This window comes from Mus caroli, unplaced genomic scaffold (assembly GCF_978045245.1).
Source record: "Mus caroli unplaced genomic scaffold, Mus_caroli_1 scaffold_13, whole genome shotgun sequence".
Lineage (NCBI taxonomy): Eukaryota > Metazoa > Chordata > Mammalia > Rodentia > Muridae > Mus > Mus caroli.
This window is the reverse complement of record NW_028227268.1, coordinates 51,918,008-51,943,698: the sequence shown is the minus strand read 5'-3', so window position 1 is coordinate 51,943,698 and position 25,691 is coordinate 51,918,008. Positions and strand designations below refer to the sequence as shown.

The following is a 25,691-nucleotide window of genomic DNA, read 5'->3' as shown; positions in this document are numbered from 1 at the left end:
GAACAGGCTGTTGAGCACAGACAGCTTTATGCAAATGCAGAATCAGAAGTGAGCTCATGTACCGGCTGCAGGCCAGTGGCCACCTAACCATGCTAACTCGTGCAGTTTCAAAGTAAAAATGTTTTTAAGTAATTTTTGTGAGTGGTGTTGGCTTACAGCTGATACCCAAAGGAACATTATGGGAGTGAGTTAACTAGACTTTTCTGGTTTAACTACCATCAATTCATAGCATAAATGGACTTTGTTAGTAATGAGTCATTATGAATTTGCCCTCAAGATGTTTGTTACTTTCTTTTAATAAAACAGATAAGGCCTACTTATCCCATAAATAGGTTACTTTTATAATCATGAATTTAAAAAGTATGAATTATGGAAACAGTGCTAAAAGCTTGCCAATGCATGGAAAAATTAATTGGCCTAAAGTCCCCTTGTGTAGTGCTACTTGGTTTAAAAGGAATATAATATCCTCATTGAGTTAAAAGGATTTTTATTAATTATAATGGGATTAAATTAGATTTAAGACTAGTCCCTGGGCCCCAGGCTAATTTGTTTGGATCACCATTGGCTACAGTGAATGGATAATTCATAATCATACTGAACTGTGTCACTCCCAGTGAACTGTTTTGCTGAAACCAAGTATCTTACAGATCTTTTCTCCTGAAGCTGGGGATTGTGCAGTAAAAGCATCATGATTAGGGTACTGTTTAGAGTCTGTAACTTTGGCAAATGTAAACTGCTGGGATCCACTCAATTGAGAAACATCCTAGAGGAAGAGAAACTGAAATGCTAGGTGTAATGAAATAAAGTAATGCTACACCACCAGGGAAGCAGCAGTTCTTTAAGGTTAAGTCAGTTTTCTGCATAGAGGAGGTTTGGTGTAGGAGGTGACGTCACCATGAGAGGAAAGGTTGGTCTAGTTTTACACACCTTCCTGTACTGCATTCAGTCTGTGTAGACCTGTTCTCTTGCATGTCTGACCTGGCTTAACTCTAAACTGTAACATACCTTATTCTGTGGCTTTTAATTGGCAGTCACTTGGTCATTTGTAGGCATATTTACCTTTCAGAACTTAAGTAGGCAGATATGAAAAGATGACCTAAAGCCAAGGACAAACTGTATGCAACAGACCACAATGTTCCTTTTCTTTTAAGGTGCTAGAATTTGCACCTCCTACCCACCAAGTAGACACAGACATAGCCAAACTCAGCTCTGGAAGGTATTGGTGCCTGTGAGGAAATGAGCCAGCAGAGGACGCTGCAGCTGTAGACCGTCAGCTCTGCTCTGAGCAGACTGCAGGTATATCTGTGTTGACTGTACTGAAGGCATGCCCTTAAGAAAGTGTTCAAATTAAAAGAGCTGCTGCTGAGTAGAGTGTGTGGCCTTTTCCTTTCCATCCCAGGGTTCTGGTTCCCTTCAGAGGCAGTTTTGGTACTGCTACTTAAGATGAAGATGGACCTGGCAGTGTTCAGCAGGAGCCTGTGTCCAGAATTAAAACAAACCAACCAACCCATTGACTTTAATTATAAAGCAAAGTCAAATTTTTGAATAAAAATTTATTCAAATTTTATTTGAATAAATAAATTTATTTAATGGAAATAATAACAAAAAGGAATAACAAAAGAATAACCACACCAAATCTTATCCAAAATGCTCCTTTATAAATTAGTGCTCCCTGTTTGTTTTACAGCCTTCAAGTTGTGTTCATTCCAGGTGGTGTCAGAAGGTGACATGATTTCGGATGTCATTGATTTGCTTCACCATTTCCCTTATGTGTTCACCCCTGCAAAATCATCAAATGACTCACTTAAAAAATGAATAAGATGAGCTCTCAGTGCTGAGTTGTAAGGACTCCCACCATCCTAGACAGGGTCTTTCTGTGTAGCCCTGGCTGTCCTGGAACTTGCTCTGTAGACCTGGCTGGCCTTGAACTCAGAGATCCACATGCTTCTTCCAAATGCTGGGATTAAAGGTGTGCTCCACCATGCCCAGTGAGTTGTAAGACTTCAAACTCTTAAGTGTTGCAATAGACCTAAGAATGGCTTTGCTAAGACTGAATAACCTGAAAAGGTTTCAGTTGGGCAGCAGTGGTTTTCTGTGTAGTGCTGGGGACTAAACCCAGGACATCCAGGAACATTGCTAACCATAACTGGGATGTTCTTTTGATTATTCAACAAAATTATATTATAGGAGAGCCACTACTTTCCATCCCACCATATACTCTGTCTTTTGTGCCCCATTCTGCAAGCAAACGCCTAGACTCAGGATTCTTATCCAGGCAGACCGCAGCTTTTGGTATACTGCCAAGGGAAGCCTGTCGCACAACAGTAGCTGACTGGAAAGCACCAACTTACTCTTCTTTCAGGATGGACTGAATGCACTTTCGCTGGTAGGCACTGAGAGTAATGGTGGGTTTCTGAGGACTCAGCACTTTTTCCATCTTTCGCTGTTGATAATCTTTTTTCATAGTAACCTCAAGTATCAAACAGAACACAGATATTTTGACTATGGTTTGCACACATTTTTACAGTATTTTACTGTTCACATTTTATAAAACTATTCCCTAGGTTACTGCCCCCATTCTTACCTGTTTGATGGCGTTGCCTAGATGTCGCAGTTGATCAGGTATCAGTTGTAACTCTTTCTTCATGTCTCTCTCACTGTCAGAGAGAACTGGGAGCTGAGTATGAAAACTGTGAAGCACTTTTTTCATCCTTAAGAAAAGGAAGGAAATGTGAGTAAAGTGCTAATTATAAGAGAAACAAAGTTTGTAACTCAAGAATTTAGTGAGGAGACAATGGAGAAGGGGTTAGGGGACAGCGTCCTCTTTCATAGTACTTAAAGGTTGGAGGATCCATATTACTCTATAGGTGTGTGAACACTGGCAGTACCCAAGTACTTGTGGCATCATTAACCCTGTGTGGGCAGGGAACTGGATGCTTCATGGCCCCTGACCTGTTCATGATATCTTCTTGCTTTTCTTTGGCTTCCTCATATTTGTCAGCTAAGCGCTCAGCCATTTCTCGGAGACTTTTCCTGAAGAGATGAGAAACCCTTGGGGGTCCGTATGATATGGATGGCACAGCATCCTAAGTGAGATGCAGTTCACTACTCGCCTTTGTTCTCTCCCCTCTGGGTTTGATACCTACCTCTCTTCTCGACAGTAATTGAGATCTTCTAGTTGTTTCCTCTTTTGGTCACATAATAATTTGACCCTTCAAAAAGAAGTAGTAGTCAAGTTGAAAGGAAGGCCAGGCTTCCATAGACAGTTATTGAGCAACCCTTAGCAAGGACTAGTGGCTGTTCAACACAGGACTCTACCTCCGCTGAATCTCCTCCTTGGCCAGGTCCTGCTTGAGAATGTACTGTTCTCGGAACACCTGGGTGGCTCTGCTGATAAGCTGAAGACACTCCTCGGGAGGGGGAGCCAAATCCTTTTCAGATGATCTTGCAGAACAGTTTCTGTCATTATTCTCATTAGTCAAATAAAACAACCAAATAGACAAGTCCTAGACTAGCTGAAGAGATCTGCCAAGTCCCCTCCCACTGCACCACAGTAAGGACCAAAAGCAACAATAAACACTTGCTAATAAGCACAAAGCCATAAGTTCAATCCCCATTTTAGCCAAAAAGCCCATCTTAAAATTCATATGCCCTAAATTTCCTACTTGAGAAATGATGGGTTGGCAGCACTACGTTGCAAGATTCTTTTAATATGCTTCTCAAAGGAGTCTGGAGTTTCAGCCAGAATGCGCAGTGGAGACTCTGCAACTTCAGCATCTTCTTGGGTACAGAGCAGGGGAGGAGATGCTGGGTGGACTGTACTTCTGCAAAATAAACAAGTCAGGTCCACTATGGAGTTATTAGCCACAATTATCCAAAACCTAAGAACCTAAAAGATACACAGTTTTTGGAAATGACAAGAATGTGTGTTCTGGCCTGAAAGGTCATCTTAGGGAACTCTGATCTTGTTATTTGATCATTTTGACTCAAAATGCTTTTTGAAAAGATCAAGGCAACTCGAACATTCCTTTTCTTGCAAAGGACTTGAGTCAGCACCACAACGCTAACCACTCCTTTTTCAGGCATAGTTTAGATTTGAGAAAAGCTGGTTGTGGGGCCAGATGACTGCTGTGTACTACATTTGCTTCTACAGAATTTGCTTTCTAAAAATTACACTCAAGAGGAAACATTTCCAAAGACAATTTCCAAGAAAGCTCAAAGGTCTGTGGTCTTTGGCAGCATGTAACTTACTTTGAAGGCACCAATTCAATTCCTAGTTGGAGGATCTTTATAAGTAACAGTGTTACTATACCAGTTAGTAGACAACTGGTATTTCAGGCAGTTGGTAGAAATATGATTAAAAATTACCCAGATAAAAAGTTTTCACTTTGGGATTGATGTTTTTATTATCCAAATAGTGTGACTGGCTTTTTAAAAAAACACTGGCAAATACAGAAGTGGATGCTCACAGTTATCTATTGGATGTATCACAGGGCCCCCAATGGAGAAGCTAGAGAAAGTACCCAAGGAGCTGAAGGGGTCTGCAACCCTATAGGAGGAACAACAACATGAACTAACCAGTAACCCCCAGAGCTGTGTCTCTAGCTGCATATGTACCAGAAGATGGCCTAGTTGGCCATCATTGGGAGGAGAGGCCCTTGGTCTTGCAAAGATTATATGCCCCAGTACAGGGGAATGCCAGGGCCAGGAAGCAGGTGGTTTGGGGAGCAGGGCGGGGGGAGGGTATAGGGGACTTTCAGGATAGCATCTGAAATGTAAATGAAGAAAATACCTAATAAAAAATTGAAAAAAAAAAAAAAAGGTAGGTATATAATGGATTTAAAAAAAATTAATCCCTGGAAGATTTGTTTTATTTTTACCTATTATTTGTTTCATGTGCATGTGCACAGCATGGCACAGCACATGTACAGGTCAGAGGATAGTATAAAGGAGAGTTTCTCTATGTCACGTGGGTTCTGGGAATTCAACTAAGGTTGTCAGTGACAAGAACTCTTACCTGCTGAGGCAGATCTCAGGCAAATATTTTCCTAGTATTTCTTTTGTTTAAAGTTGCTAGAATTTTAATGTCTTTTTAATATAAAGCAACATAAAATTTATACTTGTAATTTTTTTTTTCTTATCAAACAGTGTAACTGGTCAATCTTTAAAAAGCATGTAAGGAAGCCGGGCATGGTGGCACATGCCTTTAATCCCAGCACTTGGGAAGCAGAGGCAGGTGGATTTCTGAGTTCGAGGCCAGCCTGGTCTACAAAGTGAGTTCCAGGACAGCCAGGGCTACACAGAGAAACCCTGTCTCCAAAAAAAACCAAAAAGCATGTAAGGATAGTAATTGAATGCAAAATGCAAACCCTTCACACGTCTGTCAGTATTCAGAAGTGCCTGTTCTGAATGGACACCAAGAGATTGCAAAGTCTCATGTTTAACACCCCAGTGACTTGGTTTTCATGTCTATTTCTACGTTTATAAGACCTTTCAAGGGAAATGGTGATTACAACTTAATACATAAACTCAGCTTTATATTGTATCCTCAGAGCTTACATAGTGCGATGTCCCTCTGAGGCTGGCAGAGAGAGGGACCACGCAGACCCTCATGTGCACCAGAGCTATGTGCAACCCATGACTCATTTAAGCCTTTTTCTATTACACGGAGATCAGAAGATTCCTTGGGGCTTCTCTAATGTGTCCAGGAGGGCATATAGGAGAATATCTTATACCTGAGCCAGACATGCAACAGTCAATTAAATCCAATCACAACAATGTAGTCCAGTCTCAATCCCCTGTACTTGGGAGAAAATCTCTAGCTAGGTGTAGAAAATCACAGTAGTAATCTCAGATGAGGTAAAGCCTGTTCTAGGCCAGCATGACTGCAGACTGAGACCCTATCTCAAAACAGAACAGAAAAGCTATGATTCTCAATTACGAGTAGGCAAAACAAGCCAAAAATCCCATGATGTCTAAGATGACACTTTTTCAGAGATGGTAAAGAAAACAGAAATATTGACTGAATTCAGAAGCCAAAACTTAAACCACACAGCCTCAAACTAGTTATTAAGGGCATTCTCTCCATCTTTGATTTGGCAGAATTAAAGAGAGTTATGTGGCAAATACAGAATGGGACTTACAATAAAGGCCTTAGGAGACATTCATAGGTACTGGTGATGCAGATCATTGTGGGCCCTAGGATGTCCGGGACGATCCAGAATCCTCGAATAGGAGCTGGCTGCCTGCAAAGAGGTTACAAAGTTACAAAGCAGCAGTTACACCAGAACCAATAGCAACTATATGACTGGTCCATCCTGACTGTCAATGTAGTAGCCACCCCAAACATGGTTATTTGGAAACATACCATGATCAGTTTAAACAAAGCTCCCACTTAGTAGCAATCTACAAGCTATTTACTAATTATCTAGGGATACACAGCTTATATGTCTTTCTCCCCAGTAACATCTAAGGCCCATCTATCTCAGTGAGCCTAGTCCAGTGTCTGTCTACAAGCTGCTCAGAGACCTAAACGAAGAGAGCTTTGGAATCTTACACACCCAGTGACCCAATACCTGCCACAGGAATTCACTTCATTTAGTGTGCACAACATTGTTTCCTTTGCTTCCTTCCTACTTCTTTCACCAGAGGTGGGGAGAAAACAAGGGTCTCACATGGGAATTGCTGTCCCCACCAATGTGCTTTATGTCTACATGCCTGTCCTACTTGTGCCTAACCACATTTTTGCACCTTGTGCCATCAACTGTATAGTTTCAAAGTGTCCCATTATGCATGTCCTTTCAGATTATAGACAAGCTTGTGTTTAGTTTTGTTCAGGAGACATTCCCCACTGTGGCTTGACAGGAAGCTTCATTGTGCCCAGTCTGGCTCCCTTTGACTTGTTCTTTTGTAACAGCAACCATGTATGAGTATACAGTGTATATACAAGTGCCTATTCCCACACCTGTGTGTAGGCACAGCTTTAGTTTGGTCCCTTGAGCCAGGGTTTCACTGAGCTAGGCTGGCAACTAGCAAGTCCCAGTTATCATCCTGTTTCTGTTCCTACTGGAGAGGGGGAAACAGTACTTGGCCATACCTAGCTTTTTGTATCTATTTAGAAATTTGAGCTCAGATCTTAAAGCTTGCTCAGCAAGTGCTGACTGACACACCTCCCCATCCCTTTTTTCTCTTTTTAAAATAAACTTTAAGAAGAAAGAAAAAAAACCTTGCAAATAAACATCACACACTAAAATTATCCAAAGTTTATCTCATCAATAAACTTTGTCATACAGTTGTCAGTATGTAATCCATATACAAAAATGTGCATATACAACATGTAACCATTTCTAAAAAGAAAACCAAGGCTACAGCTTAGCGATAGAATGCCTGCCTAGCAAGGCCCAAGGTTCAATTTTAGTACCTTGAAGACAAAAGGGGAGAAGGCAGCAGCAGCAGCCATAGAAGCCCACATGTCCAGCCTTCATAAAGGCAAACCACTAGTCCCATCTCACACTGCCGTGTCGCGGCTGCCTCACTTTCATTTTATGTAGTTATTCATGTGCATGGGTGTTTTTCTTGCATGGTGGGTGTGAGCTGTGGTTGGAAATGAAGCTGGGTCTTCTGCTCTTAACTGCAGAGCCATTTCTCTAGCCAAGTAAGGCTATGGTTCCCTGTCCACTTTTTAACCTGGCACATTTTGCTGTCATTCCTCAATCCTTCCTGTAGAGTGGGAAGTCTCTACTCTCTGGCCTGGCAGTGCTTATCCAATACTACTTCGTCTTCTTGTCAATAGCTGCTCCTTGGCGTTCATCACAGCCCCGCTCTGGGTTCTCCTCCGTTCTCTGAACCTCTTTCCTTCCTGGCTCTTCTGCTCCACTCAGTGCTCACAATTAATTATGTGTTGCTTGTTTATCTCAAGTCTCTTTTTCTGACTCCAGATCTTTTCTTGGTCAACATCTGTCAGAAGCACAGCTCCAGTGCTGACATTTTTATTATTTCCAGGCCATTTCCAAACTTTAGACCCATAGGCTCTTCTACATTCTAGAGGGACATTTTCCCAAATCTGCTCTTCTGCATCTTTTTTTTTTTCCCCACAGGGTACCACATCTGTTCATTCACACAGACAAGGGACCTGGGGACCATTCTATGCACCTTTCTTTACTCATCAACAGTAACTGAATATCCACTAGACACTCTTATATTCTGAGTATGAAGGCACAAAGCCAACAGAATCCTAATAAAAGGTAAGAGACTGCCTTTGTAGTGCACACTCACACATGAGAAGGGGGTGGGGTGGGGTGGGGTGTGTGTGAGGGGATATGCTACAAAGAAAGCCCCAAATTAGCCGGGAGAATTAAGGGACCCTTCTCTGAAGAAGTAATTTAAGGCAAGAAAATAAAAATTATCTAAGAGAAGATGGCAAGCTGTAGTTGGGGACACAGGACATGGTGAGATAGCTGTGAAGCACACGAAAGCTTTAGCTAAATAAATACCTGATAACCATGATGCTCTTACAAGTAAAGAAGGTTCTTCCTTACCTGCACGGCAATGGCTTTGTACAAAGAATGTGCTCCACAAAGCATTTCTGCTCAGCAGTGAGTTCTTGTAAACTATCCTTATCTTCTTCATCTACAAAAGAATGCATTATAGAAATTAATGTACTTAGACAAAGCTCCAAGTTAAAGTGCTCATCATGTGTTAAATGTATTTAACTTCTTGTCTCAAGTCACTACTTTTCACAGAGGGCGGAGCAGTTATTGAGAGCTGCTGGTTACTGGGAGAGGGTGAGCCAGTTTTCATAGTGTGTGGCTCCCGGGAGATGAGCATGCCCTATGCATGGTACAGGCAGCACAATGTGAACTTAGGCTATTAAAAAAAAAAAAAAAAAAAAAAAAAGACAGTTGGGAGGGGGCTTAGGGCTTGAGAAATGGATCTGAGAAGAGTTAAGGAAAATGTGTGTGTGAGCGAGTGGATATGATCAAAATACACTTGCATGGACGAGTCTCAAAAAATAAATATATTCAAAAAGGAAAACATTTCAGTTTGCATTCAGGTGTTCACTGTCAGGTTTGCATAAGTGCTCTTTATTTGCAAACTATGTTTCTAAAACTAGTTTGTTGATTTTGTTGTTTCCCATAGTGTGGAGGGTGTAGGCGACTGACCTATCACTGAGCCGTATTCCGGCTCTTTGATTGCTCTTAACATTGGCTATAGTTTGATTATGTTGCTTGGCTTTGGTATCACAGGCTGAGGTAAAAAGTACTGTTTTTTTGGGAGAAGCTCATGGAGAATCAACATTTTAAATGTAAAGTCACTTGGTTTTGGGCATTCCAGTCAGTTCTGAAGTCCATCCATTTCACCTAGGCCTCCTAATTCCTATAGGCTTAATAGGAATCTGCCTATGTTTTCTGACTATAGTAATTTTAGTGTTTTTTTTTTTTTGTTCTAGTATTTGGTCTGTCTGGCTAAAGGTTCATCAGTTCTGACAATGAGCCTTCTAAAAGAACGCTTGGTTTCACTGATTCTATTGTTTGCTTCTCCAAACTACATTTTGTCAGAATCTCTGAAACTTACTGGGAAATACAGAAACTTAGTAACTCACCCGATCCAAGAAATTTGTGCAGTTTATGAATCCAAGTCAGCCCCACACTGTGCACGCCAGCTTCATGGCTGCAGTGGTATCTCGAAGGACACTTGGGATCTGCAAATGAGACAATCAAAGATACAAAGATAGCAACTAGGAAACGTGAAGAATTTACCCCAGTAGCTTACAAACACATGGTGATGAAACCCACTGTCTACAGGATTTTCACAGTTGTGCACTGTTGTCAGGGACTTGAAAGTTTTTAATCTGAATTCCATTCATTCTCTCTCCCTCTCTCGGTTTTTCGAGACAGGGTTTCTCTGTGTAGCCCTGGCTGTCCTGGAACTCACTCTGTAGACCAGGCTGGCCTCGAACTCAGAAATCCGCCTGTCTCTGCCTCCCGAGTGCTGGGATTAAAGGCGTGCGCCATCACTACCTGGCTTGAATTCCATTTTCAAATTAAAAACAACAGACAGGGGCTGGAGAGATGTCTCTGAGGTTAAGAGCACTGGCTGCTCTTCTGAAGGTTTTAAGTTCAATTCCCAGCAACCACATGGTGGCTCCTAACCATCTCTAATGAGATCTAGTGCCCTCTTCCAGGGTGTCTGAAGACAGCTACAGCGTCCTTATATATAATAAATAAATAAATCTTAAAAAAAAAAAAAAAAAAAAAAAGAACGGGACCCTACGCATCGTATTAAGATTCTACAGCTCAGGGCTTAGCAGAAAGAGGGTCATTACCCCGTTGGGCCTCTGACGCCTGGGGTTGACTTTCTTGGATATAATCCTGTATGGCTAATGATGTTTGTTTTAATCTCTAAGAATGAAACCTTCTAAAAGGTAAATGATCATGAACCAAAAGCTGATGACAATTTTACAAAATCATAAACTTGGAATTTTGTTAAAAGAAACTAGTTACACATTGGAAACAATACCCAGAACAGTCCTATAGAAATCGTCATAAAGATGGAGCAAAGGAAGAACAGAGGCAGAGGAAAGAGGACAGAAAGAAACCAAAGGAGATACCAAAGAAACAAGCAGAGCAAGAAAAGGTGGAGCAATGTCCCAAGAAAACATCAGCCAGCAAATCCCTTGTCCACCCTGTCTGGCCAAGTTCAAGTTAGGAAAACTCCCCAAGGTACAAGATTGAATTTACTATCACAGATGAATGGACATGCCAGTGGTTTTGTAAAAAGGTAGAAATATAGCAGAGAAGTGTCTAGGTGGAAGTGGAGAAGAACATACAAGAGGGCTGTGTGTGGTGGTGCAAGCCTGTTACGCCAGCACCCTATAAAGAAAATGGAAGCCGTGAACTGACCTTAGAAAGGATTTACCAATAAACTTATTTAGAAGACATTAAGTCACACAAAAGTAAAACTTACTGCCTCTGCTAGGCAGTTTAGAGAAGACAGCCTTGGTTAGCAGCTGCTGGGCAGTGGGCCTGGCCTTCGTGGGGAGAGCGTTTGATGTATGTTATGTTGTAGAGCTCATCATTTGTCCAAAACCAAATCTTGGAATTTCTGTTTCTGCAAGACACGTTTAACTGTTCCAAGTGTAATCTGGTGCTGTGGATCTATGAGAGCTGAGGGGAATTTTCTGTTTGGGGCCAGTTCCCACTTGTACATTAGCCAGAACCATTACATGTCATTACTAAAGTATTTTTCATTTGTTTAAAACAAAACAAAACAAAAGCTGGGCAGTGGTGGCATATGCCTTTTTGGAGGCAGAGGCAGGCAGATCTCTGTGAATTCAAGGCCAGCCTGGTCTACAAAGTGAGGTCCAGGACAGCCAGGAATACACAAAGAAACTCTGTCATGAAGAAAAAAAACAACAAAACAAAACAAAACAAAACAAAAAAACCCCAAAAGGGTAGTCGTGGGGCTGGCTACATGGCTCAGCAGGTAAAGGGTAAAGATTCTTGCTATGCTAGCCTGGTAAAAAGCTAAAGGTGGAGAACTGACTCCACACATGTATTGTAGCATTTGTGGCCACACACTATGCACATCCCCTATCACAGTAATATATTTCTAAAGATTAAAAAACATGGTAACTGTAGAAAATCTCCACTGCACACATCCACTGGCACATAACTAGTGAAGTACATGCACCAGCACAGGACAGGTAACGCAGACGACATCAGCACAGCGCTCAGCACACAGTCCCACCATCAAACAATAAGCAGGTGCACAATAAGATGTCACCTTCTTTATACAGCTAGAACCTAGGTTACTTTAGCCTCAAGTGGCTGTGACTACGACTACATACTACCATGTTCACCTCTCTTGAATTTCTAATGCTACTTATAAAGATTTATCTCTATGGTTAAGATCTCTTTGAAAATTATATTTATAGTGTATGCAGCCAAGTGTGTGTGTGTGTGTGTGTGTGTGAGAGAGAGAGAGAGAGAGAGAGAGAGAGAGAGAGAGAGAGAGAGAGGAGAAAGAGAGAATTAGAACAGGGCATGCATGTGGAGAACAACTTTCAGACAGCCATTTCTCGCTTCACTATATGGGTGCGGGGAATCTAACTCAGGTTGCCAGGCTTGGTGACAAGCACCCTAATCCTCTCAGCCACTTTGTGGCCCTCCCTCTTTTGTTTTTGAGACAGGGTCTCATGTAGCCCATGCTGGCCACAAACTTAGCTGAAAATGGCCTTTAACTTCTGACCCCCAAGTGCTGGGATTACAGACATGTGCTCCTCCTCGGGTTTATGTGGCGCTAGGGATTGAACCCAAAGCCTTGTCCATGTTAGCAAGTACTTATCGTTAGCCACATCTTTTGCCTGCCTGCTATAGCTCTTGTTTCACTGACGTCAGAGCCTATGTCTTTGAGACATACACTGAAGGCTAGCTGAGACATCCAGCCTCATGGACTGACCAGCTACTGGATATTGGTCTTTCCATTGAGATACAACCATTGTTAGACCACAGTAAGACACACTAGTAAATCCTCTTTATGTATTAAGTGCCATGCCTGTCTGTTTCCTGCCATGACAATAATGGACTAACCCTCTAGAACTTTAAGCAAGCGTACAATTAAATGTTTGTTTGTTTTGTAAGAGTTGCCTTGGTCATGGTGTCTCTTCATAGCAATACAGCAGTAACTAAGACAGACGCATGTGTATCTTTATAAGGAAACCAAGTACCTTACCTCACTGTGTGCGCATCTATCAAGTTCTCATACTTGGTGCTTATATTGCTCAGAACACTAGAGGTGCTTAGTGACCTCTCTGCAGTTGTATCATATAAGGAATATTGCTTTGATATATAATCCGAGATGGCCTTGAACCTTCTGATCTGGCCTGCTGTTGAGATTAAAGATATGACCACTATGCCAACTATTGTTAGGATCAGGAAAAAGTCATCATCAAACACATGGGTGGCACCAGTGGGTAAAGTGCCCACCATCCAGGCCTGATCCTCAGAATCCATGTAAACTGGAAAGAATCAGAGAGCTGTCCTCTGGTACTCAAACTTCACACACACACACACACACACACACACACACACACACACACACACACAGAGTAATAAATAAAATTAATTATGTGAGTGGAGCCACAATGAGTATGTTAGAATGAGTTTGCCTAGGAAAGACTGTACTGTATAGTAACTAAAAGTCCAAAAAGAATCCAATTAACTTTTCAAACTTTGAGAGCACAGAAATAAGCCATACAGTAAGTAACTACAATGCTAAGTTGGTATAAGTACAACGGCAACACCTTACCTCTGTGCAGTTTAATTGGACAGGAAAAGTCAGAAGCAAAGGGATCATCCTCTCCAGATGCCAGCTTCAGGGCAAGCTCTAACTCAACACACTCAAACACGTACAGAGAAGGGATGAAGTCAGCCCTGGGATCCCAGGACTTTTCTAACTGTTAAAAACACAAAGGGGAAACAAAGACCGAAATTTAGACCTCTCATGAATTTGAAAACGTACACAAATACAGAAACAAAAAAAGACAGGTCAGATAGTCCTTTCAAATGTTTGATCAGATAGTCCTACCCTATCCTAAAACATCTTTCTCCCCTGTTAACCTTAAACAGCAATAACAAAAACATCAGAAGCCAGGGCAAAAGCTAGCCTAGTGGTCCAAAAATTTGGCCCAAAGGTCAAAACCTTTGTTACCAAGCACTAGACTATAGAAATCAAGCTGGGTATGTTGCATGCCTTTAATACACAGGAGGCAGAGGCTGACTGATCTCGGTGAGTTCCAGGCCAGCTTGGTCTACAAACCGACAGGGCTACATAGAAAGACCCTATCTCAAGAAACCGAAATTTAAAAAAGATTACAGAGGCCCAGGATCACCATCGACAGTGGTGTGAATGAATGAATAGGAAATCTGGCAAACACTGTAACCTCAGCACTGGGTGGGACATTAAAGCAGGAGGATTTCAGTCACAGACCACCTTGGTCTATATAGCAAGCTTAAAGCCAGCATTAGACACTTAGTGAAACACTGTCTCAAAAGTCAAAGAACAGGGCTAGCAAGATGGCTCAGTGGTTAAGGGAGCCAACTGCTCTTCTGAAGGTCCTGAGTTCAAATCCCAGCAACCACATGGTGGCTCACAACCATCCGTAACGAAATCTGATGCCCTCTTCTGAGTGTCTGAAGACAAGCTACAGTGTACTTACATATAATAAATAAATCTTTAAAAAAAAAAAAGTCAAAGAACAGGAGAATTGATGGCTCAGAGGCAAAGTGCACTGTCTGCACAAAACAAAATAAAAAAAAAAAACCCTGAAAGCTTACAAGAAGCATGGTCTAACTTTTTATTTATCATGTATCCACATACACAATAACCTACCCACGTGCTGTATCTGCAAGTATCTCTGTGTACCACTTGCATACCTGGTACCCAGAGGCCAGAAGAGTGTGTTAAGATCTCCTGGTACTGGGATTACAAACAGCTGTGAGCTGTAGGTGTTAGGAATTAAACCTGGGTCTTAAGAGAGTGGCCAGTGTTCTTATCCCCTGAGCCCTCTCTCCAGCCCCAAGAGCAATCTTCTGTTTGGAGGAGTCAACTTACTGGTGCAAGGTATAAACCCTTAATACAAAGGTCAGAAACAAATACAGTTTCATGGACTCTAAATTAGGCAAATTTCTTCTTTCTACTTGGACTCTCAATTATTCTTATATAAAACATATAATTACCAAAATATCAAAAGGGCCATATGTAAGCTAGAATTTCTCATATTAAGCAGTCAAACTGGCCCATGAACTATACCAACTATTAAAGATATGAAATATAGCAACACTAGCCTGTTACTTACCGTTTGGTCATCTTCTTCTTCTCCCTCTAGTACAACACAGTGGTACAGCATTCCTGACTCAGTTGCAATTACTAAGATATTGGGAACACAGGGCAAACAGAGTATAGCACAGGCATCGTAACCGTAGTTATCTTCAGCTGCAGGATGCATAGGCAGTGGGCCCAACAGCTTCCCAATATTCCCTGGGCTAAAGGAAGAATAAAAGCACTATCAGGAAAATGCTCACAGAAGGAGACTGTCCCTACTCTCCTTTCCCATTCACATTCCAACAGAGGTGACTCTTGGTCTGAGATCATCTCCTTGAAAGGAAAACTGCAGTGCCTGAAGAGATTCCAGGTTTTTGTTTTGTTCAGTTTCTTTTTTCCTTCCAGACAAAGTCCTATGTAATCTAGGTTGCCTTCATTCCTGGTCCCCGTCATAGCTTCCAGAGCTGGGATTCTAGGAGAAAGCTATTATGCCTTAGAAGACACTAGATTGTCTGTGAGGTTCAGGGGGCAAGACTGGTATCTATTGTTAGTGGTAAGATTGGAGGTTCCATCCCTGTAATTACTACACTACCAAACAAAACAGAGGGACAAAGGGCTGGACAGACAGTTCATTGGTTAAGAGCACTGGCTACTCTTGAGGCCCTGGGTTCCACTCCTAACATCCACATGTGGCTCATAAATGTTTGTAGCTCCAGTTCCAGGGGATCTGATGTCTACTTCTGGCCTCTGCCAGCACTGCATGCATGTGGTACACATGCATACAGTTAGGCAAAACACACATATACAACACACATATACATCAAATATAGATAAATTAAAAAAATAAAAAAGGACAAGTTCCCATTACACAGTCCAGGCTAGCCTTAAACTCAGGACTGCTGAGTCAGCCTTTGGTGGAATGGAATTACTGGCATGTACCAGCACATGCAGTCTGGTTCCCGTTTTTAACACTCCACTGGTAGTACTCTAGCAAAGATCACCTATGAGTCTAGTTGCTGAATCCAAAGGTTTAACCTGACCTGCTGTATCACCACTGGTTAACTCTTGTTGCCTGATATTGTTTTTTTTTTTTTTTTTTTGAGACAGGATCTTTCTACATAGCCCTGGCTATAGACCTGTATAGACTAGGCTAGACTCAAACTCACAAGAGATCTATCTACCTGTCTCTGCCTTCTAAGTGCTGGAATGAAAATCACATGACCCCATGTGCAGCTGCCTAATAACCCTGTTATGCTCCTGACAATTTCGTTTCTGGTGTGCTCTCTGCCTCTTTCATCACGTCCTTGCAGAGTGCTGTCTCACTTTTCTCTCTTGTTTTCTGGGCTCAATGAATAAACCTAAGACCCAAGCCAAAAAACAAAACCAAAAAAGAAACCTGAACAACAAAAAGCAAAACTCATATTTAAACACCACCACAAAAACAATGCTAAAATCCCTCAGGTGTCCACTCCAGTCCCTCAGCAGCCTTCTGCTCTGCTCAGAAACCACTCTGCTCTTTCAGAACAGACCTCAGCATCTTCCTTACCGAGATGTGTAACTCCATCAATTTTTACCTGCACGGTAACTTCAATATTTGTTGTTTTTTACCTGAATTCACTGCTTGAGATCAAGATGTCAAGTCACTGAAACCCTGACTGGCATCTGTGCTTTTGCACACTCTACTCTGGATGCCTTTGTGACTAAACTGCTCTGACTGTTCCTTGATGTTTCATTTAGCCCTGCTTGAGACTTGTTAAGTCCCATACTACAAAAATCCCCCTAGCTCCTATACTCAAAATAATGTCTGTAATGTCTCCTTCCTTTGAGCACTTACTGCGTCCCACTACTGGGGAGTGAATCCTATGTCTGTGAGTATACATGCCTGTTTCTCCACGAGTTCAATGTCAGATTACATCTAATCATACCCACCCACAATGCTTGCTTACATAAGAAAGGCAATGCCTTTTCAGTTCATCCTAACCATACAACTTCCTTAAATAAACAAGGAAGTAGATAATCAAATAAAGTGTGCCATTCTCATCTATCCCTCAGATACAGAGATGTGGATCTTACTTCAGCAGAGTGGCGATGCAGACAGCAACAGTGGCTGTTACCTTCCTTACCTGTGTAACAGGCTGACGTAGGTAAGGAAGGTCTCCCCATTCTCATACAGGATGTACAGAGGATACGCCACTACATCTCTGTCTTTCTGTTCAAATATATTCTTTGAGACGGTTACCAGGGGCCCGAAGTCAAACGCCACTGCAGTCTCTCCTAGAGATGCTGTATATGCTCTTCTGCATACAGAGTTGAAAAAAAGTTGTTGAAAACAAAAATTATTATGAATAAACAAATTCTTATAAGATTTGTGAAAAATTTTAATTTTGAAATAGTTTAAACATGGAGACACAAACAACACATATAAAGAAGTATAAGAAAACATGAAAACCTGATAAATACAAATTTACTCATTCAATAAACACTTACCATTTACTATGTGCCATGTACTGTTCTAGGTTCATAAAATATACCAGCAAATTAAAGAAAGGCTCTGCTCTCGAGTGAGGATAAAAAATAATAGTTCAGCTGGGCGGTGGTGGCGCACGCCTTTAGTCCCAGCACTCGGGAGGCAGAGGCAGGCAGATTTCTGAGTTTGAGGCCAGCCTGGTCTACAAAGTGAGTTCCAGGACAGCCAGGGCTATAAAGAGAAACCCTGTCTCGAAAAACCAAAAAAAAAAAAAAAAATAGTTCAGAAAATGATTTTGTTGTTGTTGTTGTTGTTGTTGCTATTTTTGGTTTCGTTGAGACAGGTCACACACTCTTACACAGACTGACTTAACCTGTAACAATCTTTCTGCCTTGGCCTTCTGAGTGCTAACATTATAGACCTGGGTCATTTTTCCTGAAAGAACGTGGTGTTAGAGAAAGGAAGGCCGAAGGGTGTTGGTGGGAGCACTAAAGTAATCCGTGTGTCTCCAGAGGAGCTACAGTGAGAACCTGTCTGAAAAGTCAGAGCAGGCAAGTGGTCGAGGCTTGATTGCAACCAGGTTGGTGACTGATGCCAGAGCAGAGATCTGGTTTTGTTTGTTTGTTTGTTTGTTTGTTGTAGACAGTGTTTCTCTGTTAACAGAGCCCTGGCTGTCCTCAGAGATCCACCTGCCTCTCCCTCCAGAACGCTGGGAACAAAGGCGCGCAGCACCACCACCACCCAGCTAGGGCAGAGTTCGTATCACTCTATTTGCTCTACTGCCACTTATATACATACCGTGCCTATGAAAAACAAACAAAACCCACCTACCACCCAACTAGGCTAGCTCCAGAAACATACAACAGAACAGAAAGTGCCTGACTCTAGAGTAGGATGACCTCTGAGCTAGGTCCTGCCCTGTTATGGAAATGATGCATTGGAATTTGAGCTGGTGCCCTATCTTCACATCATTTAAGTAAACTTGCAGTGCTGGGACAACCAGGAAGTAAACAGTTCCAGGCTATAGCAACCCCTGGCTCCCAGCAGTAGAAGAGATAAATGCATTATATCCCCACTCAGGCTCTCAATATCCACACACTTGAAGATCAAGTAAATATAAGTTTACAGTAAGCGATCATCAACAATGAGAGAAGCAAGACTGCAGGACAGGAAGCAACCAACACAGATCTAAGTATATCAGCACCATCCCACTACAAGTGCCAAGTGCGGAAATGATCAAAACAGAATAAAGATGCATAAGATACTCAAGATTACATTTACAACAAAGACTAAACATGAAGATAACTAAATGAAAATTCCAGAAATCTTGGCACTAGTTTTCATTCTAAGCATGTAGAGTCCACGTGACCATGTGCTGTGCGCATCAGAAAGACTCATCAGGAGAAAGGTACTTGACTCCGAGGCTGACGGTCTATGCTTGATCCTTGTGATACTCTCGGCAGAGGTTGAGAACTGACTCCTTGAAGGAGGGATGAGCACACACATGTATGCAACATGAGCTTATTTATGTACACACACAATAAACAAACATAAAGAGAGACAGATCGACTGACTGGAAATTAGGTATGAATGCTTACTCTGGCTTACAACATGCTAAGCGATCTCCTTTTCCTGGTTCTAGTGTTGGAGTGACGTTTTTGTACCCTGTGTGAAGATGTGTCCCTGTCCTTCCTTGCCTGCCTATGGCACCTTCTGACTGGTTAAAGTAAAAAGCCTACAGCCTATAGCAAAAGGCAGAATAGTAAGGTGGGACTTCTGGACAGAGAGAAGTCACGTGGACTCAGAAGTCAGATGAATGAAACTGAGGAGAGGTAACAAACCAGCCAAATGGCAGAACTTAGATTAGTATAAAGGGGATAACTGAGTCATAAGCTAATGGGAAACGAGCCTGGCATAAGGCCTAGGCATTCATTAGTAAATATAAGCCTCCGTGTCATTATCTGGGGATCTGTGGGCATAGAAATGGTTGATGCAATCACATACTAGGGATTGAACCCAGGGCCTAGTGCACATTAGGTAAGTACTCTACCTAAATATATATTAAGCTATCTTCAAGGTTGCTGGACAGTTTCTTCTTTTTAAAGATTTATTTATTTTATTTATATAAGTACACTGCAGTTGTCTTCAGACACACCAGAAGAGGGCATCATATCCCATTACACATGGTTGTGAGCTACCATGTGGTTGCTGGGAATTGAACTCAAGACTTCTGCACATGATCTTAGCCAAAAGGCCGAGAAGCGATGACTTCTGGAAGAGCAGTCAGTGAGTGCTCTTAACTGCTGAGCCATTTTTCCAGCCCCTGCTGAGCACTTTCTAATGAATGATTCATTTCACTCTGTGAAATAATCCTAAGAAATGAGCTCTGCCAATTTTTTATATTCATGGAATATGGTTACAGAAATTAAGCTTAGTACAACCTAAAACTTTCCCAGATGCCAAAGCAGGCAACACAGATCTAAGTATATCAGCACCATCCCACGAGGACTGCCAAGTGCGGAAATGATCAAAGCAGAGTAAAGATGCATAAGATACTCAAGATTACATTTACAACAAAGACTAAACATGAAGATAACTAAATGAAAATTCCAGAAATCTTGGCACTAGTTCTCATTCTAAGCATGTAGAGCCCACGTGACCGTGTGCTGTGCGCACCAGGAGGCCAGAGGATTTGGTTCGGAAGTTCACAGGATGATTCCATTTGTGGTAAGCGTAAGCCAGGTTGTGTAGTAGATAAGAAAAACAGAAAGAAGCCAGGAGCACAAGATAATCAACAAAGCCAGGCGTAGAGGCACACACCCTTAATCCCAGCACTTGGGGGGCAGAGGCAGAGCATCTCTGTGAGTTTGAGGCCAGCCTGGTCTACAAGGTGAGTTTCAGGACAGCCAAGGCTATGTAGAGAGACTCTGTCTCAACAAAAGAAAAGAAGAGATAAGACAAGACAAGACAAAGCACCCGTCAATCAGAATGACCGAGTCTCTTCTGTCACAGAGCTGGGGTTCAGCACTGAGCTTCACCCACACAGAGTACACTGCTTAAGTCTCCAGCCCAACACTTTGCCATTTTTAGAACTGTTCAAATTTTATTATGTATTGTTCCTGCTACTGTATTTCAGAATTATGTCAGAGAGATCATGCTGTTAGTTACAGTGACATGCAGACTGCGACTTCTTGTTATAATACCACAAGTATTCTAAAACTTAACTCTGGAAATTCTTTGTAGTTCTGGGAAAACTGCATTTATAGTCTCTATAGACTCAGGATTTTGTGACACAAATAAAAACTTACCCTTTATTGAGTATTACACTTTCCTCTTCTGCTTCTGAAAGTACAATCACCTTAGTGGGTGTCTGAGGCTCACGGAGAGAATAAATTCTAGAAAAAAAAAAGTTCTCTTTGAAGCCAGGCAGAGTAGCTCACACTAAAATTCTATCATTTGGGAGGCTGAGGCAAGAGGACCACCAAGTTACAAGCTACACCGGTTCTAGAGCAGCATGGGTTACAGAGTAAGACTGTTTCAACAAAATACAAGTTTTCTTTCATTGCCAAGAAAAGGAGCCCCTTCCCCCACATACTCAGTTCTTAAGGATTTTCCTAACATGGCTGGGGACACGGCTCAGCAGTCAAGGGCACTTGATGCTCCTGCAGAGGAACTGGGTTTGATCCCTAGTACCTACATGGAGCCACACATCGTTTGTAACTCCAGGTATAGAGGATCCTTCCTCTTCTGACGTCCTTGGGTATCAGACATAGATACGGTATACATACATACATGCTGGCAAAACACCCACACATATAAAATAAATCTAAAATAAATTTTAAGAGAATTTTTAAAATCTCAAATCACCACCAGTTCTTTTTTTTTTTTTTTTTGTTTTTCGGGACAGGGTTTCTCTGTATAGCTCTGGCTGTCCTGGAACTCACTCTGTAGACCAGGCTGGCCTCGAACTCAGAAATCTGCCTGCCTCTGCCTCCTGAGTGCTGGGATTAAAGGCATGTGTCACCACGCCGGCTTTTAACAACACTAGTTTTAATAACGAAGAGTAAGCTGAAAGCTATGAAATGTCTTTAAGATGCCATTCATTAAAAGTTCAATAATCAGCCTTCATCATTCAGCAGGGAGAGAAGGGAGAGAAGTGCTATTAAAAGCTGTGATCCCAGCACTAGGTAGGCAGAGGCAGGGGATCTCTGTAAGGTGACAATTTCTCAAGGGGGGTAGGGAAAGAATGGTTTATAATAGGCACTGAGATAAAAACATCACAACATTCAGTGACTTAACTGTGTTATCCTGAGCAATGACTCAGTAAATAAGCCTTTCCATTCACAAGGTATAACTAGGTGAGGAAAAGGTTACCTTATCACGTTGTCAGATGTCAACAGCACTATGTGGGGATCCAGCATCTCACTTGGATACCATGCAGCATGCTTCAGAGTCAGAGAGGTAGAGCTGGTGAAAAATCTCTCAGCAATTGGGATGGTGCTAAAATAAAGACAATCTTTAAGAACATTTGTTTGTAGAGCTTGGTTGAAACATGTTCTAACCTACTTTAACACTGTTTCATTCCTTCTCTTAAGACATTCTGAGAGCATTCTAAGAACTATCCAAGGAATCAAAGTGCAAATATTTTCTGTACTATAGTAATATATTTTATACATTTTGGTTTTGCTGGTTCAGACAGTATCTTGGTATACAGCCTAGCTGAGGCCTGGCCCTCACAATGTAGCCAAGGCCAGCCTTGAACTCACAGCCTTCCGGCTCAGCATCACATTTGTGTATTACCACACCCAGTTTATACAGTTACAGATGTGTTCTGATATTGCCTCTTGTTTGGTCCTTTTACTAATTATGAAGTAAGGCAGCTATAAGGCAGATGCTATGATGTTATTCTGAAAATTAAGAAACAGTGATCTGAATACTAGTTAGGGATTTAAGTGGACTCTCCTTAACATACAGAGGTAAAGCTGAGTCTAGGCTTCTACCCCATATCCTTTTCAGTAGACTGTCTAGATTCCCACTTGCCTGGATTCTATTTACTTTTTAATATGTGTATATGTGCATAAAAATAAGACTGAAAGCTGGGCTAAGTACACACTTCTGCAGTCTCAGCACTTCCAGCCTGCAAGTCACAGGTTCACTCCTGTGCTGGAGGAAGCAGGGAAGGGCTGTTAATTGGCACACTTTGTTACACTAAGTATTAAGTCCCATACATTCTTTTATTTAACTTTGAAGTAGCATAAGTCTTAATGTAGTTATTTGCCTTCTTTCTGTGATTGAATACCTGGCAGTCTGTCCATACCTTTGAGGGCATGAGTAGTTCATGGTACATTTATGATATCCTAGCACAAATTGCGATGACCAGGAAATGGCCCAGCATACATAAATGGTGTCTTGTTAACCAGTAGACAATCCCATTAATCCCTGTGTTTTGGTTCATTTTGTGCATAGTTCTTAAGCTTGTGAACCGGACTCCAAACTTGCAGCTATTTTTGTAAAAATAAGAGAGTGATATTGTTTCTCTTAATTAAAAATATTAACACAGGGCTGGAGAGATGGCTCAACGGTTAAGAGCACTGACTGCTCTTCCAAAGGTCCTGAGTTCAATTCCCAGCAACCACGTGGTGGCTCACAACCACCTGCCATGAGATCTGACGCCCTCTTCTGGTGTATCTGAAGACAGCTACAATGTATTTACATATAATAATAAATAAATAAATCTTAAAAAAATATATTAACACAGTATTCTTCAAAAATAATAATTGCAGGGGCTGGGAGGTGGCCCAGGGGTTTAGAGCACCTGCCACTTTTGCAGAGGCTCCAAGATCGGCTCCTAGCACCCTCGTAGCAGCTCACAACCATCTAACTCCAGTTCGGGAGATCTGACGCTCTCTTCTTGCCGTCCAGGCACACACATGCATTGCATTTACTAAATGAAGGTAAACCACTCATACATGCTTAAAAAAGAATGGACAACCACAGGAAGACAGTGTGGAGGACCATACAAATGCTCAAATGTTTCAATAGTAGCCCCTAAATACATTTCAACCATTTTGGGTCTTAGCAACTTACACTGATAAATACTAAATGAAAATACAACTTACCTACAATTCACAGTTGCTTTTCCACCTTCAAATTCAGAGTCCTTCCCCCATCTCTGAGGTAATTCCAATGCCATAAGTCCTTTACTTCCGATAAGTGCTACATGATGTTGGGTTGGACTTAACAAGACTTGATGAATCTCAAACAAGGGTGGATTGATGCAAAGCAATCTCTGAAAATAAAACCATTTAGTAAAAATAGTTAATTTTAATATAAATTTATTTCAGAGTTGCTTGAAACCATAATCACGTTTTAATTTTCTAAAGTTATAAATAGCATTCTGAGCATGTACTAACTGTGTCATTAGCTGATTATCCCCAAGAAATAATCTCTAGGTTCTTGATAGATGACTTAACCCCTAAAAGCACTTGCTCCCCTTGCACAAGACCCGAGTTTGGTTCCCAGCACCCATATTCTTGGGTCTCTCTCTCTCTCTCTTGGGTCTCTCTCTCTCTCTCTCCCCCCCATATTCTTGGGTCTCTCTCTCTCTCTCTCACACACACACACTCACACACCTGAAAATAAAAACCATAGGGCTACTCTTCCAGAGGACCTGGGTTCAATTCCCAGCACCCACATGGTGGCTTTGTAACATCTGGGTTCTGTGTGTACCAGGCACACAGATGTTACATGCACTCATTTGCAGGAAAACATACATACCCAGAAAATTTAAAAACAAAAACTTAAAAAAAAAATGGGAGAAATGACCCCTGATCTTGCGGCCAGGGAACAAAGCATGTTTTCTGTAGTTCCACACCACAGCTCTGGGTAATACCACAGGTCTTAAACATTCTAAACTTTCCCTGACATAATCTAGTAGGTGCTACTTGAGATTTGTCTTCTCTGTGTTCCTGGCCTCAAGCAGACTCTTGATACCCAGTAAATAAATAAACTCAGAAGTATCAACAGATAACCATCTTATAAACCGTCCGGTAGAGAAAAGAAGAGCTTCAGGCCAAGTGTGAAGGTTCACACCTTCATTCCCAGCACCGGAGAAGGTGCAGGTGGCTCTGTTTGAGCTCCAGGTCACCCAAGGTCACAGGTAAGGCCCTAGATTACCTTCAAATGCCTTGCAGCAAGCAGTACTGCTTCATCTACGTGGACTTAATATAAAAGAGTGGTAGTTTCAATAATTTGTCATAGCATCATATAGCCTCAAAAATACTCACTCTCACACTGGTACTTCCTATTTCTTTTCTCATGACCATTTTAGATTTCTAATTTCTTTTTATTATTTGTAAATAATGATGAGACCATCAATATATTATTTACCTTAGTATGGAGAATTATACTAAGCCAAAAATCCTTTTAAATAAGGCTTTCTTTTGAACATAATATTTCTAATTGCTTTTAAATCAGTAGGCCCATGTCTTCAAATGCCTGTTTTAGAACTGGGCAGTGGCAGCACATGGCTTAATCCTAGCTCTGATCAGGATCCTCCAGACCAGATCTCTGTCAATGAGGTCAGCCTGCTCTACAGAGTGAGTTCCAGAACAACCAGGGCTGTTAACCCTGTCTCAACAGACCCCTCCACCCCCACCAAAGCAAGTCACAGATATTACGGAGCTTGTGCATGCTCTAGGATTATGTCAGGTGCTGGACGGACACACACAGGCCTAGCCTCTGTTTTGGTGTTTATAAATGACTTAGACCCGTAATCTCAACACTCAAGAGACTGGGGCAGGAGTTCCTGGCTAGCCTGGGCTACATAGTGATCCCAGACCAGCCTGAGCTACAAAGCGGGGCCATTCCACTCGAAGTGGGGCGTTCCCAAAAGACGCCAGCCCAGGTCCGCCAACGAACCAAAAGGCTGAGTGCTTTCACGATGGACCGGCGCACCTGATACTGGGAGAGAGGGGGCTCCACGCCGCCACCGCTGGGGCCTCGAAGGCGAACCACCAAGAAGGCGCTGCCTTCTGCGTCCCACAGGAACAGTTCCCCTCCGAGACCGAAGACCAGGTTTCTCGTCGGCAAATGCGGCGGCAGAGGCGGGCACGAGGGTGAAGTCGATGCCGCTGGCTTCTCCGCTTCGGCTGGACTCTGGTTTCTCAGGCCCTCGCGGAGCCGCAAGAACACGACGTGGTTAGGAAGCCAGCTTTGCCACAGCTCCCCATCGCCCAAGGGCCCCACGGCAGCCGCCATCTTGGACTAACAGCTCAGGATTGAGGGGAGGGAGGAAACGCAGCCCGCTGCCGTGCGCAGCCAATCCGCGGCCAGCACTTCACAGCTTCAGCCTATCATAGAGTAGGAATCCCGAGGAGTTGGCCTATAAGAAAGAATCGCT

General features: G+C 42.2%; 1 protein-coding gene across 2 annotated transcripts; it reads right to left on the bottom strand.

The window, feature by feature from the left end:
* Nucleotides 1-1,569: 1,569 nt before the first annotated feature.
* Nucleotides 1,570-25,576, bottom strand: Nup88 (nucleoporin 88). 2 transcript variants are annotated; one of them, XM_021177945.3, is made up of 17 exons: nt 25,247-25,576; nt 23,410-23,579; nt 21,665-21,790; nt 20,599-20,685; nt 16,947-17,120; nt 14,858-15,044; nt 13,309-13,456; nt 9,602-9,700; nt 8,538-8,628; nt 6,144-6,245; nt 3,666-3,824; nt 3,319-3,459; nt 3,147-3,212; nt 2,953-3,033; nt 2,585-2,711; nt 2,352-2,470; nt 1,570-1,780 (listed from the first exon to the last, which is right to left on the bottom strand). In XM_021177945.3, the coding sequence occupies exons 1-17, from the start codon at nt 25,547-25,549 to the stop codon at nt 1,717-1,719; spliced, it is 2,244 nt and encodes a 747-aa protein (XP_021033604.1). In that variant the 5' UTR covers nt 25,550-25,576; the 3' UTR covers nt 1,570-1,716. The 2 variants fall into 2 exon arrangements, with proteins under 2 accessions (XP_021033604.1, XP_021033605.1); XM_021177946.3 differs by having other exon boundaries at nt 1,571-1,780; nt 3,319-3,444.
* Between the last annotated feature and the right edge of the window lie 115 nt (nt 25,577-25,691).

Bases quoted from the DNA above. Each gene is read 5' to 3' on its own strand.
- Nup88 (XM_021177945.3), bottom strand. From the start codon at position 25,549: ATGGCGGCTGCCGTGGGGCCCTTGGGCGATGGGGAGCTGTGGCAAAGC. The intron at 3,825-6,143 runs GTAAGTCCCATT...TTTATTTTGCAG, and splicing joins TGTCTCCTAAGGCCTTTATT to AAGTACAGTCCACCCAGCAT. The intron at 3,213-3,318 runs GTAGAGTCCTGT...TTCTTTTTGAAG, and splicing joins AAGGAGGAGATTCAGCGGAG to GGTCAAATTATTATGTGACC.